General features: G+C 34.8%; 2 protein-coding genes across 2 annotated transcripts in view; both read right to left on the bottom strand.

Annotated features, from left to right (window-relative positions):
* Positions 1-1558, bottom strand: part of LOC136805922 (transcription factor 21-like) — a 2362-nt gene extending 804 nt beyond the window's left edge. Inside the window, exons 1-2 of the mRNA XM_067062498.1 lie at positions 1351-1558; positions 81-716 (exon numbers count right to left, since the gene is read on the bottom strand). Of these exons, the coding sequence (XP_066918599.1) occupies positions 84-716; positions 1351-1461 (744 nt within the window). The 5' untranslated portion in view covers positions 1462-1558 and the 3' untranslated portion in view covers positions 81-83. The remainder of the gene's footprint in view (positions 1-80; positions 717-1350) is intronic.
* A 7228-nt stretch (positions 1559-8786) lies between these two features.
* Positions 8787-12527, bottom strand: LOC136805920 (uncharacterized). The gene is made up of 2 exons (XM_067062496.1): positions 12100-12527; positions 8787-10799 (listed from the first exon to the last, which is right to left on the bottom strand). The coding sequence occupies exons 1-2, from the start codon at positions 12425-12427 to the stop codon at positions 10126-10128; spliced, it is 1002 nt and encodes a 333-aa protein (XP_066918597.1). The 5' UTR covers positions 12428-12527; the 3' UTR covers positions 8787-10125.
* Positions 12528-20649: the final 8122 nt, after the last annotated feature.

The following is a 20649-nucleotide window of genomic DNA, read 5'->3' as shown; positions in this document are numbered from 1 at the left end:
TCACATTTGGCCATCGAAAGTCTTATGTTCTTATATAGTTTGTTCTTATAAAAAACCACGTTAAAGATAAAAAAACTTACCCATTAGCTTAGCTGATCTGCAGATTCTTTGTCGACGCTCACCAGAAATGGATCATCAGTTGTCACAAACTTCAAGTATGACATATAACAAATTGCCAATCTCAAAATTTCAATTTTAGAAAGTTTTTTAGTTGCAGGGATGGAGGGAATACGTTTACGAAGTCCTTCGAATGCCTCGTTGAAAACTCGTGCCCGGTCTTTTTCTCGTGGTAAACCGGAGTCTGAGGAGAGCCGGGATCTAACTTTACCACATGTTGAGCTGTTTCGACTTTTACGGGTACGTGTTTTCTTAGCAATTTTTTGTGGTTTGACGACTGTATCGCATGGTAGGTTGGGTGTTAAAGATTGGTCTGTGTCAGGACCAAGATGGGTGGGAGAGGGTTCCCGACCAAGGTTGAGTAGGTTGGTATTCGTTGTAGTTGTATGATAGCCATCAAAACAAGGGGTATGGAACGAGTTTTTATCAATGAGGTTGAATTTTGTTGTGTTTAAATCGATGCTATGGGATGAAGTTGGATAGTAGGCGGTTTCGAAGTAAGGTTCCAATTTGATATTGGGCAGATATCTCATATCGGGGACGTATTGATCGCCGAATAAGATTTGTTGATGGTCTTGTTCGATAGGTGGAAACATTTTCTGAAAATAAAAAGATTGACTACATATACACTAGGTTTTTTGAAATATACGTTTTTAGGATGTTTTTAGGACTGTCAGAGAGATTTTTTTTTGAGGGTCAGATAACCAAAAAAAAACAAAAAATAACTTTCGCAAGCTGCAAGTTACTCATAAGACAAAAGTTTTTACGAATTTTAGGAAAAAATATTACTCTTTCTATAAGAACAACGAGGTTCAGAATTACCAAAAAAATAAAAACAAAAATAAAACAGGTTAAAAAAAAAACAAATTCATGCTCAAATTTCCAAGAAAATAAAAACATCCGAGTCTCACCAAAGATTTATTTGTTCTTGTTAAAAACGAGTGAACAAAAATGATTTCACCAATCAAATCAGTATCACAGCCACACGAGATTGTAGATTTTCATTTTATTCCTACCACTGTAAAAGAGGCCCCCCAGCGGACCTTCAATTCACGCAATCACGCAAGTTGTTTTCCCAAATTCAAGCATTCACGCAATGTTTTTTCGAAATTCACGCAATTTTTGTTCACACAAACTTTTCTAATTCGTGCATTCACGCAAGTGAAAAAGCTCATTCACACATTCCCAAAAACCGCTGGGGGGGCGTAAAAGCTAGAAAAAAATAGTACAAACCTTTGCTTTATCTTTGCTGTTGATATTTTTCTTTGTTCTTCTGCAGGTTTTTCGTTTCGTTTTCGTTTTCGTTTTAACCGCCGTCTGGTTCTCATCAAGATGTTTTACCATTTCAATTTCAAGATGTGACAAAATCCAGATTTTATATTGTCAAAATTTAATTCCCAGATATTCCCTAATGGATTTTGTTTTTATGTTTTAATTAATTAAATGTTTCCTTTATCGGTTAAGTTAAAAGAAAACACCTTCAAACGCAAAGGTTAATTAAATAAGATGACCCATAAAAAACCTGATTGGAAAGCAAAAATAGATTGGATACTCTTTTGTTCGAGAGTGCGATAATTTTTCTCCTTACGAACTTTCAATCCGTCACACACGAAAAATAAGACAAAACTTTTTGCTTTTCGCTATTTATTGACTTAATTTGCTACAAAGAAATTTAAGACAAAAGCGTAATTAAGTTTTTTTATTATTTTTTTAACACCTATTTTGATTGTTGATTAATGATTAAACAAAATTTTAATTGTCTTTTTTCTTTGTTGTATGGCGACACTTTTGTTTTGAAAGTAATGACTTGTTTGTTTCAACCTTGCCGATCAAGACTTTTCCCGAAAACTAAAGTTCCGTCCGGACCGAAAACTGAATTTCGTCCGGCCCGCACATTTCAAGAGGGAGAGTATTAAAATCCACATTAGACAAAATATACAAAAATTAACCCTTGTATAGTTCTCGTACAAAGTTACATTCTATTTATAAGAACAATTTTGGCCAGCGAAGCCTTATGTTCTTGTATAGTTTTCTTTGAAAAGAAAAACGTGTATAAAGCCTAGCCAAAAATCTAACAATGTTCTTATAACTATCCAGTTTCTAAAGCCTTACATTCATACATATTTGGTCCCGTATTTGGTTCTTATAAAAAACGAGAACTACAGTTTTGAAACAGCCCCATCCCTGAGAGTACCATCATCAAGCGAAGAGTAAAAAATTAATTCTGAAGTGTATCTAAATGAGCCACAACAAATCATTTTTGACTCGTCCTGTGAAAATTAGTCAAGTCCATCTAAACATTTTATGTTTCCACCAGTAAAATCCGAAACTCTGCTTTTACCGTCAATTTGGAGTCTAAGTGTTACAAATCAAACTTTTATGTTGCTTTTTTTGAAGAATGACATAAAATGTCATGAAAAAATAAACTTTACCCTTTGATCTTTGTCTTCTCATATCAAAAAAATATTTTGGAATGTACCTGTAGATTTTATCTTCTTTTTGATTTGATGTAATTATCATTGAGCCTAGACTCCCATGGTCTCAAGGGTCGCAAAAGTCAGTGTACAGTAAAGTAAATCCAACAACCCGATGTCACAGACCCGCTGGGACCCCAGCCCCACTGGAAAATTTGTCAAAATTTTGTCCCCAGTTAAAAAATAGCCTAGAACTTCCACCCTACTGGGAAATTGACTTTGATTTCATACTCACTCGAAATTTAATGCTCAAAAATTTCACTCCAAAACTCATCCCCACTGGATTATTTTTACCTTGGAACAATAGAGTTTTTATCCCCACTGAGGAAAAAGTTCCACCGGGGCTCTAAGACAGGGGTGTAATCCCCAATGTCACTGACGGATGGGAACCCAAACACATCAGAACAATAAGTCACGACAAAATGTTGAGAATAACATCCTGAAACTTCATCCCTATTGAAGAAAAACACAGAGAACTATTGTTAAAATCTTCATAGATTTTAATTCCTGACCACATCATTAACACGATATTTTCCATGGTATCGCTATGGTCATTTTAGCTCGTTCATTCATTATCGATCCCTACTGGCCTACAGATTATTACCGGATCATTATTGATACCAGAGTATTCAAACTAGAAGGAGCTTTGAAAAAGCCGGTAGTTCATCTAAAAGGAATGGGAGTGACAACAAAGTTGCGTGATTTTGTTTATAAATATGGCGCTGTATAAGGAAAATTTAGTTTTTGACTTCCCAGCGCACAACAAGATTCTTGCTGTAGAATTTTCCGCGGGAGGACTATTTTCCTCAGATGGTTAATTTTCAAGGGCCTTCAGAGGTTTACCGCGCCCATACGAAAATTATGACCGACTGTTACCAGGTTAGCAACTCAAAGCTCAGCTTTGATCTAAAGTTTTTGGCCTCATTGTTCTTATAAATTTGTTCTTATAAAAAACGTTGTAGTGATGTAATTAATTCAAGGGCGGGTGGACATTCGTTAAATTACACCCCTGTGTCACAGACCCGTTGGGACCCCAGCCCCACTGGAAAATGAAGCAAAAATTTCGTCTCCGGTAGTGGCGTTGTTGGAAAATTTTTCTGGAGGGTCCAAAGTCAAAACTTGTAAATTAGCAAAAAAGTTACCAATTAACTTTATTGCGAGCGAAAAAAATTGCAAGTAATTTAAGATTAACTCAATAAAATTGGTTTTCAAGATTGGGGCATTTAAAACAAGCTAAATGCTGAATGGACCTACCTGAAGATTGATGTAATAAGACAATTGAAAAATGAGAACAATAGTATGAAAATGCAGAATAATACGAGAACAACTCGAGAAATTCATGGAATCCGGCGATTCTCAGCTGTTCTGGCGATTTTTAGAAAGTTCCTGTACCAAAATCAGTTTCATTGAAAATTGAACCATGCTTAATCGTGGACATTCTTATAATTGAAAAAAAAACAAAGATATGAAACGAAACATCCAATGAAAATCTGCAAAAACGGAAATTTCCGGCTTTTTTGGCCGGAAAAAACATTTTCTCAAAAATCGAACTCGGTCATGTTTTGAGCATTACGAATACGCATCATTCTGCAAAAAATCAGAGAAAAATAAGGATGAAAATTCGAGAAAATGTCGAAAAAACGGTTTTTCCGGCATATTTCCGGCATTTTCGGCCGGAAAAAAATGTTTTTTGAAAATCGGGCCCCGTCACATTTTAGGTATTGTCATTTTGCATCAGTGTGCAAAATTTCATAAAAAAATATAAAGTACAGCTCGAGAAATTCAAGAAATACTGTCTTTCCGGCGAAAATAGGTTGTTCCGGCGATTTTTGAATAGTTCCGGCCTCAAAAAGCAATTTCATTGAAAATTGGAACATACTTGATGGTGGGCATTGCTATTAATAATTTTTTTGAATGAAAAAACAACCAATTATAAGGAAAAAGTCCAATGAAAAATCCAGACAAACGGCGATTTCCGGCATTTTCGGCCGGAAAAATTTTTTTCTCAAAAATCGGACTCGGCCATGTTTTGGGCATTGTTAATACGCATCTCTGAGCAAAAAATCAGAAAAAACTAATGATAAAATCAAGAGAAAGTGCCAAAAAAACAGTTTTCCGGGATATTTCCGGCATTTTCGGCCGGAAAAATTTTCTTTCCGAAAATCGGGCTCCGTCACATTTTGGGCATTGCCATTTTGCATCATTGTGCAAAAAATCAGAAAAAACTAATGAGCCAATCCCGAGAAAAGCTGGCAACAGACGAACGAACGGACGAACGAACGAACGAACGAACGAACGAACGAACGAACGAACGAACGAACGAACGAACGAACGAACGAACGAACGAACGAACGAACGAACGAACGAACGAACGAACGAACGAACGAACGAACGAACGAACGAACGAACGAACGAACGAACGAACGAACGAACGAACGAACGAACGAACGAACGAACGAACGAACGAACGAACGAACGAACGAACGAACGAACGAACGAACGAACGAACGAACGAACGAACGAACGAACGAACGAACGAACGAACGAACGAACGAACGAACGAACGAACGAACGAACGAACGAACGAACGAACGAACGAACGAACGAACGAACGAACGAACGAACGAACGAACGAACGAACGAACGAACGAACGAACGAACGAACGAACGAACGAACGAACGAACGAACGAACGAACGAACGAACGAACGAACGAACGAACGAACGAACGAACGAACGAACGAACGAACGAACGAACGAACGAACGAACGAACGAACGAACGAACGAACGAACGAACGAACGAACGAACGAACGAACGAACGAACGAACGAACGAACGAACGAACGAACGAACGAACGAACGAACGAACGAACGAACGAACGAACGAACGAACGAACGAACGAACGAACGAACGAACGAACGAACGAACGAACGAACGACAAACGAACGAACGAACGAACGAACGAACGAACGAACGAACGAACGAACGAACGAACGAACGAACGAACGAACAAACGAACGTATACGGGTGAATCTTTAGCGAGTGTTGAATAAAAGATTCAACCCCTTTGAAAAGTCCATACACGTTTTTTATAAGACTATAATTTATAAGAATATCTATAACAAAATTAAATTGGCCAGAATTTAAGAATATTTTAAGAATATTGCTATCATTGATTCGGCTAGGAAAAAGTAGATATGGTAATGGCGAAATTCTAGGGCCATCGATATTATGTTTAAAAAGGAAAATAAGATTTCTCACAGGGTCTAGAAACTCTCTCACTTTCGGACCTACCAAGAAGCTCAAAAAGTACTTAAAAATAACTTAAGATTATTCCAAACCGCAAAAATATATATGCGAACAAGCATGCATTCATAAAAATGTTTGATAAGTAGTCATATGTGCCAAAAATAATACATAGTTTATTGGCTCTATCTAATAGACACTATTTCTGACGGCTAGTCAAGATTGTAAATTGATCGATACACGTATTTTTATAAGAACAAACTATACTAGCAATTAGCCATGGCTAAAAATGTCCCACAGAGGCACAGAGCATACCCATCACGGAGGAACCAGGACTAAAAAAACTCAAAAGAAAGTACATTTGAAATAGCCATTTGGTTAAGGGTAGCTCCATTTTTCAGAATGAAAGCGAGTCCAATATTTTGCTAAAATCAGAAAAAAGCTGCCATGATATGAACCAATACATGATTTTTTTATAAGCATAACGTCTATAAACATATGACGACTTAGCCCATAGGCCACTTAAGGCTTTTTGATAAACTGGATGATGCGATTAAGTGGCCCGGATTTTTTTTGTCAGTGCTTTGCTCTAATATGCTAGCAGAATTTACAGAACGCACCAGGCCCTTTTCAGCGGAATTATGGAGACGGCAAAAAAAATAGTGCTTGAAATCGAAAGTACCGAGGGATTGCAAATTGGTTCTGGTATACTTTACTGAATTCAGCATCATCCAAATTATCAAAAAGCAAAGTTCAGCCAAAAGTAGACTCTAGTCTAATGAAGACTATTAAACATAATATAACATACTTAAGCCTGAAATATAATTGCTAATGGAGTCTAAAGTGGTGATATTTATTGATTTTATGTATACCCGTGTTGTTTTTTAAAAAGAGTTAAGATTACTACTCTTTACCAAAATCTGTTACCAAACCTTAGTTTACCTTAGACTAAAATATGAATGATGTTAGAAAATTAACGACTTATAAGCAAATAGTAAGCACATGCTGAGCCTAGATTTGCTGCGGTCTTAAGCATACTTAATCCTAACCAAAGGCAGACACCTGCTAATAAAAAACATGTAATAATTGAAAAATAGATTTTTTTGCAGCAAAAAATTGTCTTTCAAATAATTTCTCTTTAAAACTTGAAGTTTCGACTTTGGACCTATCAGGTTTACATAGAAGTGAATAGGGGACTTGGAATTTAAATGACACTAGCGATGTATCGTGAGAAATATTCCCACAACTACTGCACATTATTGATCAATCATAACTGGTTTTTAAAGATTTTGCCAATTATGCAAGTCATCTAAAAGATTTAAGTTTAATTCTAAAATGTAATTCAAAAATATTACACCTTTTTTTTTATAAGAAAGGTGTTTTTTCATTTCATCATGGATATTCTTAACTTTTTGGCGAAAATCGTCCAAAAATATTCTTACAGTATTCTTAGGTTAAGATCGAAATTGACAATCTACACATTAAAATGCATTAAAAATGGCATTCTTAGGTTTAGTTGCTAAATTCCATGATGGTGATATTCTTACCATATTCTCAATTTTTTGGCCATTTTCATCATGGACATTCTTATAAAGTGTATTCTTATAAAAAAAAAGCGTGTAGAATGTTAAGAAAAAGTTAAGAACATTTTAAGGCTTTGTGGACTCAGAAATAGCTGTTTTCTTAGGAAAATGGGTAAAAATGGTGAAAATAAAAACATTTTTAGGCTTGAGAAACCTAAAATGTTAAGAAAATTCCAAAGCTTAAAAAATTTTGCATGTTCTTATAAAAAACGTGTATTGCAGTATGCCATGTCTTTAAAAGACCTGGCGCCTATGATGAATAGCAAAGGTTTTAATGTTTTTAAAATCAAGCCTATTCTTGTTATCACATGATTTTAAGTCACCGCATTTATTGGTTAAAATCTAAAAAAACAAACGTAGTCACCCCTTTAAGTACTGTTGACGTTCCAAAGGAAGGGGTTGGGCTGATGTGAGATGTCGATCTTAAAAGCTTTCGGCGACTCAAATACATTTGAGTGACAAATTAAACACCCTTGTGTCAGAGGCGTTCAGAAAATTTCGTCCCCGGTTGGAAAATCACCCTCCATTTTCACCTTCCATAGGAAATTTACTTTTTATAATTTGAAATTCAATGGGAAATTGTGCTCCAAGAACCCATCCCCAATATGGTTTTCTGACTTATGGATTTTCACCCCTTTGAGGGACTTTTCAGGTATGAAATAGTTCCCTTATGGCTCACACATAACCATCACCACAGATTTATAAAGCCCGAAGGGCTAGATGTCGTGCTTTAAGCCATCGCAGGCAAAAAAAAAAGTGAATATCGCAAGAAATATAGTTTCTAATGCTTTCGAAAATCCTCGAAGCTTCTGATTGGTAAAGCACCAAACCAACTTTTCATATCGGTATTACTTTAACAAAGAATTATTAGTCGGCCCTTAGTGACTAAATTTTGACGAGGTGACTAAAATTAGGACTGACTAATAATTAAGGCCGACTAAGTTTTAGCCGATAAGGTATTTCGGATATTTTTGCACGGAAAAAATCAATCCTGAAATACGCTTCATAATTGAACGTTGCTAGTCTGTAGCTCTTGCCCAACCTTGAATTAAGTTTAACACCCCTGTGTCACAGGACTGCTGGGACCCCAGCCCCAGTGAAAAGTTTGTCAAAAATTTCGTCCCCGTTGGACAAAATAGCCTACGATTTTAGCCCCACTGGGTAATTGACCATTCGAAATTCAATGCAAAAAATTGCTGCCCAAATCATCCCCACTGGATCTTATGACCTTGGACAATAGAATTTCTATTCCCATTGGGATTTTGATAAAAAATTTTATCACCACTGTGGGATAAAGTTCCACCGGGGCTGTGAGACAGGGGTGTAACATATTTTGTAGCCATTGAAGGGGTCTTATTTATGTGGGTCTAATTTTGATTTGTGTGTCAATGCAAATGTAAATTTTAGTTTTTTCATGAAAATTATAGCCTTCTTGAAGAAAGCTGTGTCTAAAATAATAGTATCAGAAAAATTAGCTTTACCTACATAAAGATGTTACTTAATATTCATATCTACAAATTGTTAATAAAAAAACTACAAAACACAAATTAAAAATCTTTTAAGAACTTTTAGAAAATTTCACCGAGCCCCTTAAAGTTTTAGCCCCAAAAATTTCTAGTCTGAATCGTTCGCACAGACCTCTACAAAACTGCAGGTAATATAAATATAAGGAGCGAGAATCCTTCAGTGGAAGCCAACAGCCCTTCGTATAAAAAATTACCGTAAAGATTTCACGGTAAAATAAATCTACTATAGATTTTTTGTCTCAGAAAAGCAGCCTAAGAAACAATGCTGGTCTGCTGTTCATTATTTACATAAGGTCCCGGAAATCTTGAATCCACTTGAGTTCAAATTTGAGTCTGAGTTTCTATGTACATTTGAAGCCACAAATTTTGACAGAATTAATGAAAATCTAGGGTATGATTCGTCACAACCGTTTCAGCTATGTACGCACTCATTGTCCGGACAACGCTTTACAAGACAAAGAAACTAAAATTTTTGAACCAAAACTTAGTTTTGACAGGTCTAAGTATTAGTCATTAGTCATTAGTTAAATAAAAAAAAGTGTCAAAAAAAAGAAAGCTAAACCTGTCAAAGTCTAAACCACAAACAGTAAACCCGAAAAACTTGTGGAGGGTCTACTCCCAAGCCCACAAGGATTTCGTAGTTGAATTTTGAAACAGTTAGTCTGATTTTTTTTGAAATCAAGAATTTTTTAAATAAGAAGTTCTTCTCTCTAGCCCAGCTAGAAAAAATTTTTAAATCGTCCAATCATATTTTTCTTCAGACCAACAAATAGTCTTTGGATGAAGTCATCTTGAATTTGCGTTAATTGTTTGAGGTAACACAATCTGGTCCGGTTCCAATCCCTTTTAGGATAGATACCAAATACATAAACCCTTTTCGTTATACTGGCAAAATACAATGCACCTTGTACCACCAGCTGGGTAGGAAACGTTTTTTCAACGTTTATCTAACGTTATATAGATGTCACGGACGTGAAATGGACGTTGAAACAATGTTGTTCGGCTGCTTTCAAGTATGGTGTATTATTATACTCAAATGAGGTATCACAATCAGAAAGCCCATAATCCAATTTTTTATTTTTTCAACGTTAGGTTGTCATTCTTTGCAAAATCTACAACTTTTAACTTTAGCCAATTGCGGAGTGTCAAATCAAAGCGGCGCTCAAACCCAACTCAGTTCACCGCACACCCGCAATACCACCACAAGCACATGCTTTAGGTGTCAAGTTTTTAATATATCGATCATGTACTAGTTTATTAATACGATACAAAGCGCGCATGCCCGTAAGTTCAGTTGGCGCACAACAAGTTGATGAATTTAAGCTTTTCAATAGTCTGAAATATAACGAATTCTGCATATTAGAGCAGGTCCCTACACAGTAATGATAGTCAAAACTTTCTGGCATGAAAAACCAATCGCTCCAACCGAGATCCTTAATAGATACTGTTACAGTTTTTCGACAACATCCTCCAGGGCTGCATATTTGACCAGGATTTGAACTCTTCTTAACTTTGGTACTAATTTTACGATATTCCAAATCTATAAATGGTATGGTAGTTGAATCAATGCATACTTTTGAAGAACATTTGAATTTTAATCGATAGTCCGCTTTTGAGCCGTGTTTTTTCTTCCATAGATCAATGTCACCTTTAATATCGACGACGACGGTTAATTTTGACGACGCGTCAATTGTGTATCGTACGATTTTACGACGTTGTATTTCAATTTGTGATTGTGGTCCTGTTTTGGATGTCAAATCTTTACCAGGGATGAACGTTAATTTTGCGGACTTGATTGCGTATCCTTTTTGAAAGAATTGGTCGCTTTTGAAAGAAAACACACGAAATCCAGCTAAAAAAGATAAATTATGAAAAAAATGTTACTGAGTAGAGTACTTGCACTTTTAAAGCGATTTGGAAAAATCCGCAGTTTTGATCCGCAAAATCGAGGACAGTAAAAGTACAGATTTCACCCTTGTCCTCAGAGAGTAGGATCTAGACAAATTAGAAGCTAACCGTCTCAGTTGCAAAAAACACAGATACAAGTCGGTAATGGACTTAGGGATAGGGATAAAAATCATCAAAAAATGAACCGTTTTATCAAGTTTTAAAATCTCACAAAACTTATTTAGTTGATTTATATACCTATCTAAAGGAGCGACCCTGCTTGACAGATGATTGACAGCCGAAGGGCTAGTACGACCACGAGGCATATAACCGTATAGACTTCTCTTTATCAAGGTCAAATAAATCGACTTTTGAGGGTTCGAACACCGGTATATAAATTATGACAGGACTCTATGATTTACGACCAAACTAAACGGATCCATTTCATCAAAAATAATATTTTGATAGCTTTAATATTTCTTGACAGGTTGACACTTTCAAAAAAAAATGCAATCTTTTAATGTAATTCTTGTCATGTCAAGGAGCTCAAACTGACAAAAATGCTGTGAAAAGAATTTGAACCACAGCTAAATTGTGTGATTGTTATACTGTTTGAATCGTTAAAATTCCTGGACCCTAACCCTCACCGTGTCTGTTTTATTCATTATATTCAGCCAATAGTCGCAAATTTATACAATTTTTCGGTAGCTTAGATTTACAACTACTGGTAAAAAACCAGTATGTTTCACATCATGAGTACTGGGACCGAGCACGATTCAACTTCAGTTCTTTCTGGAAACGAAGGGAATAGTGAAAGGATGATAGCAGCGCAATAGCAAGTCACACTTAAGCTACGGTATATATTTAACTTATCGGGGAGAAAAAAATGATTGAAAATTAGTGGGGAAAATTTTATTATTAAAACATTTGAGAAATTACAGGTCAATTTTCCCCGACCAAAGATTTTACGGGGATAAAACATATTTATACTCCATTTTTGGTTCCTATCTTTTGTTTAGAAAGTCTATTTTCATATCCACGTGCTACAGTGGATTCTCTTTAACTCGAACTTCTATAACTCGACTTTCCTGTTGACTCGATTAAGTTTTATGATCCCTTCAGTTAACTGATTAACAATGTCTTACTCCATAACTCGAATATATCCTCAACTCGAACATATTTGTGAATATTTTGTCACGTTATGGAGACTTTACATATCATTATAGGGTCATTAAACCAAGGGATGGTAATTAATATCAACTTACCTTTATTAATTGGTTTGGCTTGTATCTTAGATAAGGCTCTATCTTCATGTTCAGCTTGAAATCGTGTATTTCGTCGCCACGTTCTAATAGATTGTGCTTTAACTTGTTCTTGAAAGTTCGGGCGTTCTGATGTGTCGGGTGGGGGCGGTTTATCCACGCCAATCTTTAGAAGTATGATCTTTTTTATTTCTTCGATAACCTCAGCTGAAGGCTTTTCTGCGTTCATCGTTTGTGTACTAATGATCAACATTAGTAAAATGGTAGTGTAAAACGGGCCTTGTGATAAATTTCTCTGTAACTTCACCATCATGATTCTTGCCGTTTTCATTTTTTTGAAAATTTAGTTAATATGCTTTTTTATATATGCGTTATCTTGTTGTTGTTGTTGTTTACATTAAAAGTATTTTCTGTTTTCGGTTAATATGTGTGTCTGGAGAAAATACAAAAGGAATGAGATTAAAGTTATGTCAAACTTAAGCCTGACTTTAAGTCTAATTTGTATATGCAAACTTTTTCTATAAGAACCAGTAAATTTCGGCTCAGGTTAGGCTGTTCTTCATTTTTTGAAATATTCAAGTGTTCTTAAAATGTTCTTAATACGCTTAATTCTTTACTTAAAAACTGAAAATAGGTTTTAAAAATCACTACTGTCTTTTCTGAAATCTGAGGCTCAGATTGTTCTTTGTTTTTGGACAGTTTTCAGCCTGGTGTTCTTATAAAATTGTTCTTATAAAAAATGCGTGTATTTTATGATTTCACCGCTAGTAATCACAAAGAGATTAATTCTTAAAACTCTTAAATCTCTCGAAACATTAAAATCTCACTTTTAGACAGATTTCCCAAATCCCAAAAAATCCCCTTAAGGATAAAATTCCTCATTTAGATCTTTAAGATAATACATTTTAGAACCGTATTGAAAACAACCTAAAATCCGATTTTGGATTTTGGTCAAATTCCTAGATATTTTGCAAAGTAAAGTTTCAAAACAGCTCAACTAGCTCAGCAAATTCTATATCCTCATAAAAGTTTTTTTTACAAGAACATCCAAAAACTGTCAAGCCTTCAGATGTTCCTAACTTCTTGATTTTTAAGCCTAAAAATGTTCCTAAAACGTTCTTATTTCTAACATTTTAAGAGTACTTTTGTGCAATTTCCTGAGAAATTGGGCGTTTTAGAATCTGAGGAGCCTTAAATTTTCATATCTTGTTTTATTCTGGCCATCATAGCCATATGTTCTTATGTAGTTTTTCTGAAACAAAATGTGTAACATAAGCTATTTTCTGATAAATGATAATATTATTGTTCCGTTTCGGACAATAAATACCGGTCTTTCGGCCGATAAAGGGATTTTTTGTCCGTTTTACCACCCTAAAACCGTCCCAGTCTATTTTTCGCACCTATAGACAATAGAAAAAGGTGTAAAAAAGGGATTGAATCGAGTTTAGGGGGATAATTAAATAATAAAGTAGCACACGCCTGACCGTGCAACTACGGTCGAAAAGGTGTATTCTTGTCCTGTTCGGCAATAAATACCGGTCATTCGTCCAAAAAAGGGAATTGACCCAATTAAGCATTCTTATTATATAAAGCATAGGCTTATAATTGCGTAAATTTGTATTCCGCCATGGCAAAAAAAATGTTTTACAGGAGCAAACAAACGTAGGATTAACAGTTTGTTTGACGGCTCAAAAGAAACCAAATTGAAATCACTTAATTGTCAAACGGGAAAAAAAATTGTTGCGACGGAAACTCTATACTGTGCAACTGTAAATCTACACTTGTACATACTAACTTTAATGGGATTAAATATCGCGGTTTTGAGTATCCGCAAAATTTGAAAATTTCGCGGGGATTTGATTTTGGGTTTCTTTTTACCACCTCTTAATATTTCGTTGGAGCCAAATCTTATTCTATTTTTTGGCTTTTCACTGGTTACCTGTGCTTGTAGGTTTTTGAATTAAAAAAATATGGATGCTTTTTTAATGTCAATAAACATTCAAAACGAATTTTATTCAAAAATATTTTGCGCAAAGTCCTTTTAAAATTTTTTAATAACATTCAATTTATCCGATAACACCCAAATCCACGAAATTTAATCCACCAAATTTTATCTCATTAAAATTCATGTTTAGATTACATTGAGTCACACTAAGGTATGGGGTTTCGCAAAGTGCATACCATCTTTTTTGTAAGAGCGAGTAAACTTCCGTTGAAACTTTGCTGTTTTTTATTCTAAAACGTACTTAAATCCTAACTTTATTTTAAAGACCAAATCGAGTGTCTGTGCCCTATTTGTATAGATTCCATCTTTAAATTGCTTAAAATTCGGCAATTTAAGGTTTAATAGGACTGACCTTAAAGTGTTCTTATTTTTTTTGTCGTTCTTGAGTTTCATTATTGTTCTCATAAAATTGTTCTTATAAAGAAAACAGAGTGTAGCAACTTCCCTAAATGAAGATCGCACGTGAGATACGTGAAAAATTGCGACAACATTGCACGACAAATACAGCTCCAATTCAGTTATGCGCTTAGATTTCACGTTTAACGAGTTTTGAACTTTTTTGCGGATTAAAATTAATATCTCGCTAAATCCATTTGAAATCTATGTTAATAATCATGGCCCGAAACGCAAAAATTTTCAAATCAAATTTACTTTATTGTTTAAACTAGACTTAAATCCTTTATGACATTCCTATCCCTGTTTGATAGACCTGTTGAGACCCTCCTACCCACTGTTAGAAAGACTGTCCGAAAGGCTGTCCGAAAGGCTGTCCGAAAGGCTGTCCGAAAAGGAAAAAATGCCCGAATTATTATCAAATTACACACACACAAATCTTAATCGGTCTTTGGCTACTTTTCCCACCCTAGCGACTCCAGGAGTGTTTTTCAGCGCACATTTGAATAAATCAAATACTACTACCACAGATCAGATTGTGATATCCTCTAGTCTACTTCACTGGGTTAAGCGCCATCAAAATCACCAGTAAACAAAGTTGATTCTAGTCTACCCCAGCATTTTCGTACCCGAAGATTTTGCTTATAAAAAACGTGTATAAGATTTATATCAAAAACAAAAACTTTGTACTCTATGTCTGACCTACTCTTTCTTCAAACTCACAATACTATCCAGTACAACCTTTCGACTGTAGCCGCCAATTGCCGCGCGGGCATTTTCTTGTCCGTTTTACCACCCTAAAACCGTCCCAGTCTTTTTTCACACATATTGAAAAAGGTGTAAAAAAGGTTTGGATAAAGTTTAGGGGTAATTAAATAAAAAAGTTGCACGCGCCTGACCGCGCGACTACGGTCGAAAAAGTGCATTATGACTGAAACTCGAAAAATCATTATCTTTTTATACACACCACTTGAGTCGAGACCAAAAAACAACAGACCTGGAAATCGATTACTTTACAAATCTAATTAAAAAAAAAACATAAGATACTGTCAAAAATCAAAATGACCAAGAATGACATATTAATCTATTTGGAATCTTTATTAGAAAATCAATAAAAAAATCTAATTTAACTAAGGCGCGTACGCCTGTCAGACATACTACCAACTGACATAAATGCCAAAAAAAATGATCATGTATAGGAATTTCATTTCACGGTAGAAAGAGACCTATTGTTTAACAAGAGGAGATATCAAAACAAGAACTCCTTGGAAAGAAAGACTGCGAGAGAGTGACAGATTATCAATGAAACGCCCCTTTATCACGCTTTTATTTTTGTTACCGGTTTTCACGGTGATATTACATTGCTGGATATATACGTTCTTATATTACAACAATACAGTCAAAAGGGCATTAATGCATTTCGTCATATTTCATATATTCTGTTATTTTTAGATAGCGTAAAAAACCTCTAGCCTTATTTTTATTTGAAATGTTATTTTATGGAGGAAAAGTGCTGATTGAAATTTCGCAAGAACACAAATTTTATTTAAAAATTTGATCGATACACGCTTTTTTTTATAAGAATACACTTTATAAGAATGTCCATGATGAAATTGGCCAAAAAATTTAGAATATGGTAAGAATATCACCATCATGGAATTTTGAGAAGTATGTACTAAATGTTAAATCTAGTCTGAATTAGAATCCTAACCTAAGAATTCTGTAAGAATATTTTAGGATGATTTTCCCAAAAAAAGTTAAGAATATCCATGATGAAATGGATTTACACCATTCTTATAAAAAAAGCGTGTAGATTTTTAAAAGATGCCTCGATGTCCTAGAAGGTATTAAAAATCAAATGATTGACACAGTCATTTTTACAATCAGGTTAAAAATATATGGTTTTTAATAGGGCCCAGTAATTTTCATGTTAAAGTCACCTGTTCTCATTTTTATTGTAATTTCGAGGCTTAAATACAAGTTTTTTTTATAAGAACAAACTATATAAGAACATAAGGCTTCGATCTTCAAAATGTTAAGAACAAGTTAAGAACATTTTAAGGCTTTACAGACCCTAAAATACCCATTTTCCTAGGAAAATGGGCAAAATTACTCACAAAATGGTATAAATAAGAACATGTTAAGAACACTTTTAGGCTTAAAACTCAAAAATTTAAGAACATCCGAAGGCTTCAAAAATTTTGGATGCTCTTATAAAACAAACGTGTATTGCTACACATTCCAAGCATATTCAACATTCAACAATTTAAAAAACTTGAAATTTCAAGCCTCAAGCTATTCTCGAATTTTTATTGTTTTTAGGCTTTGGTTGAAATTGACTCTACCAGCCTTCCAATAAAAAGGCATGTAGTTTGACGACATGCAGGACCAAATCCAATTGAAATCCTTTAAATTCCATCAGATTTGAGGGAGTATTCAAAGATCACATTTAATCTTCAGAAGCCCAACCCTCGCTGATAAACAATGACTGGATATTGACATTTGCATAAATATTCCATTAAACTCCTCCTTCATAAAAATCTTAATTTAATACACAGTGTGCCTAGAAACCAAATTTCCAGACTTTTGTTGAAACAACGTCCATATGACGCTCATTTAATGTTCGTAACATTCGAAATAATAATTTGAAGGAAACACACCTTCGTAAGTGACATTAGCGTGTTTATGTATTTGGCGGAGTAATTGGGGATGAGATGGAGTTTTTACAAGCTCTTACATTTGATTTGGCTGGTCGTTAACCAGTAATAAAACAATTTTGTTACTTTTTCTTAAGAACGCCTCATTTTTATGGGACAAGATGAAATTTTTACAAGCTCTTATTAGATTTGGTTGGTCGCTAAGATGTAATAAAAACAATTTTGTTACTTTTTCTAAAGAACACGTCATTTCTATCACTTCAAATGACCAATTAGTGAAGTATCTTGTAAAAACTCCATTTCATATCTGAGTAACTGAAGCGATTTGGAATAACCCGTCAGTCCTGACCCGGCAAAAAAGCGAACGTAAAAGTGCTGATATACCGTCATCCTCAGTTGATTAGGATCTAGCAAAATAACAAGGAGGAGCTACCTAGATACCACAGGGGATAAAAAAATCTCTTACCTTTTGATGGGCGGGGTCTAAATTACATTGTTTACACCTTAAAAGCCCATTGGAGACGATATTTTCACATTTCTTTGGGTATTGTCACACACTCTTTTTCTTTATAAGAACAATTTTATATGAACAATGAGGCTCTAAATCGCCAAAAAATAAAGAACAATTTAAGATTGGGTATAAAGCCTAATATACCTCAATTTCAACAGCACAAGAGCAATTTTAGGTACAAATTGCAAAAAAATAAGAACAGCCGAGCCTCATCAAAAAACTATTGGCTTATATGAAAAAAGAGAGTACCTTAATTTTACCAAAATATTCAGGTTTTGAATACCAAACACTATAGAAAGATTTCAAAGACCAAATATATCACGCCTCTAACAATTCTTGGTCAATTTCAGCTTGAATCCAAACAAAATACTCATCGAAGCCTAAATGAGAACATAATACTACAATCCATCCTCTCCTCCTACCAAATCTGATCTACTCAAACAATAGTGACATTTCTCACACACAACCCCTTTTTTATAGATAATAGTCTCAATAAAACACAATAACAATAAAACCGTTAGATTTCAGTGCAAAATTCCTTTCTCAACCGACCAAAACCAAAACTTTGAATTGTTTACTTCACAGCTTGAAGTCCCAAAGTCATTTTTTGCAAGATATTTGAGAAGGTCGTAGGTAGCTCTATAAGAGAACAATCGTTTGCAAAAAGAATATGTAAAAGATTGTTACCTCCCATTTTAAAGCAACTAGTTCCCCAAACAAAATATTGTTATTTACTTTGAGATAAATCAAATTTAGAGAGCTGTCAATCATATTAATGACAACTAGTGTCTAATAAACTAGCAGCAGCTTACAGGCTGCCAACCATTGAGTTTGAACCTCCCCCGGCTAGAGATGAATCTTCAACCTTTCTCAAGCAAGAAAAGTGAAGCCTGAAGTTTACCCCACATTTAGAATTTTTTTTTGAGAACACACGGGTCACTTGTTCTAGATAGGAAATAAGTGGCTTCATTTCCCATCCAGGAATTTCGGATCTTACCCCTTCGGGACTTTGAAACCAATGCTGGCAACAATACCTGAATTTAATTACAAGTCAACCCTATATGCTCCATGGGTGTCAGGGTATTGAATTGCACCGTGATATGACGAGGCTCAATTTAAAATTGACATTTTGACAAGTTTTTAAGATAAATTATTGAGCAAAAAGTCTCAGATTTTAATTTTTTTTCAAAGACTCATTATACAAAATTTTAGACTATTTGAACACTATGGTAAGGTTCAGACCAATCGATTGACCGAGTATTTTAGGGTACACGTTTTTTTTATTAGAACATCCAAAATGTTTGAAGCCTTCGGATGTTCTTAACTTTTTGAGTTTTAAGCCTAAAAATGTTCTTAACGTGTTCTTAACTTGTTCTTAATATTTTGACCAGCATTATGTTTTTATATAGTTTGTTCTTATAAAGAAAACGTGTATCTTCAGAAGTATTCGTTTTGCCCAACAAATAATAGATACTTTTGGCATGCTCAAAGCTAATGCATGAGCCCCGGCGAGCCATTTTGAGTAAGGGGGCCAGCATTTTGGAAAAAAATGTCGCCCACTATGGTTGGGCGACGAAGAAAATTATTTCACTTTTTACACCCTCAAAACACCTTAAAACGATATCTAATTATGGAGAATAATAGTTTTTGTGGTTTGATTTGGTCTCAAACCAGCTTAAAATAGTAACTCTTAAAAACGTATGACATGGTCTACCAAAAAGTGGGGGGCCATGGAACATGGCCATGGGGCCCCCCGTTGACGGGGCCCATGTAATGAAAAACAAATGAAAATTAGTTTGCAGAAATTCTTGTTGTTGGTTGATCGAATTCAACAAGTCTTCAAGTTGGATTTAGAATTTAATCAGGCGCGAAAAATTTGAGATAGATGTTTTAATAATCCGACTTTAATCCATTGGACACAAATAAAATGAGCGTTGATGTCTCTTTGGAAAAGCTCTTTGTTGACATTTCCAACTCCTTACAGTCAATCATTCCTTAGAATACACATTTATTTATAAGAACAATTTCATAAGAACAAGAGGCTGAAAAATGAATAAAAACATAGATGTCGTGCTTCTGCTGAAAAATGTGCCGTGGTTAGGTAGGAAATCCTACCTAGGTCACGTGACTTTACGATAAAATTTCAGCGCTTGACCAATCAGAAGCTTTGTGGGTTTTCGAAAACAATAGCAACAATATCCAATTTCTTTTGCCTTCGATGGCTTATAGCATGACATCTAACACTTCGGGCTTTATAGATCTGTGATAAAAACCTCGAGAAAAAACAGCTTTATTAGCCTCAGATGTCAGAAATTATTAAGAAAATAACGAACCCCAAGTCTCTCTAAAACTTTAAGTAAAGACGCTTCGAGTATGATGAACATTGAAAACAATTAACTGTAAGAACATTCAAGTCTTAGCAAAAACATACCTGTTCTTATATTTAAAATGTATAAATCATATAAAAACAAACAATGACTATATTAGCCAAATATTAGGGTATGGATTCATAAAGATTTTAAGAACAAAACTTAAGAACCTTAAGTTGATTTTAAGCGCGTGAGTGACTTATGTCAATTATTACATAATAACAACAGTCACTAATTGGCAATCCCCAAGTTGGTGGAAAAACTCATCTTAGTCCCCAAAGAAATGTTTCATACTTACTCCCCTGTGTCACATACCCGGTGGGCCTTCCGCTCAACTGAATAATTTGGCCAAAATTTCTTCCCCGATGGGAAAAATACATATTACAATTTTAGCCCCGCCGAGAAATTGACTTCCATTTTATCTCCATTTAAAATTCACTGTAAAAACTTGAACTCCAAAACTATTCCCATTGGATAGCTTTGAACAATAGAATTTTTATCCCCACTTAGATTTGGATAGAAATTTTTTATCTTCGCTGTTAAAAAAGTTCCATCGGAGAGTTCTGCAGGAGTGTTTTCATAAAAAAATTCTTAAGGCTCCACACACACGCCAATTTT

This window comes from Clytia hemisphaerica, unplaced genomic scaffold (assembly GCF_902728285.1).
Source record: "Clytia hemisphaerica strain Z4C2 unplaced genomic scaffold, Clytia hemisphaerica genome assembly, whole genome shotgun sequence".
NCBI classification, from domain to species: Eukaryota; Metazoa; Cnidaria; class Hydrozoa; order Leptothecata; family Clytiidae; genus Clytia; species Clytia hemisphaerica.
This window is presented reverse-complemented; position numbering and strand designations above follow the sequence as displayed.

What these genes read in the sequence shown, in the direction of transcription:
- LOC136805920 (XM_067062496.1), bottom strand. Translation starts at nt 12,427, where the DNA reads ATGAAAACGGCAAGAATCATGATGGTGAAGTTACAGAGAAATTTATCA. An exon ending in AGCCAAACCAATTAATAAAG is followed by an intron (nt 10,800 to 12,099) that starts GTAAGTTGATAT and finishes TATCTTTTTTAG; the next exon opens with CTGGATTTCGTGTGTTTTCT.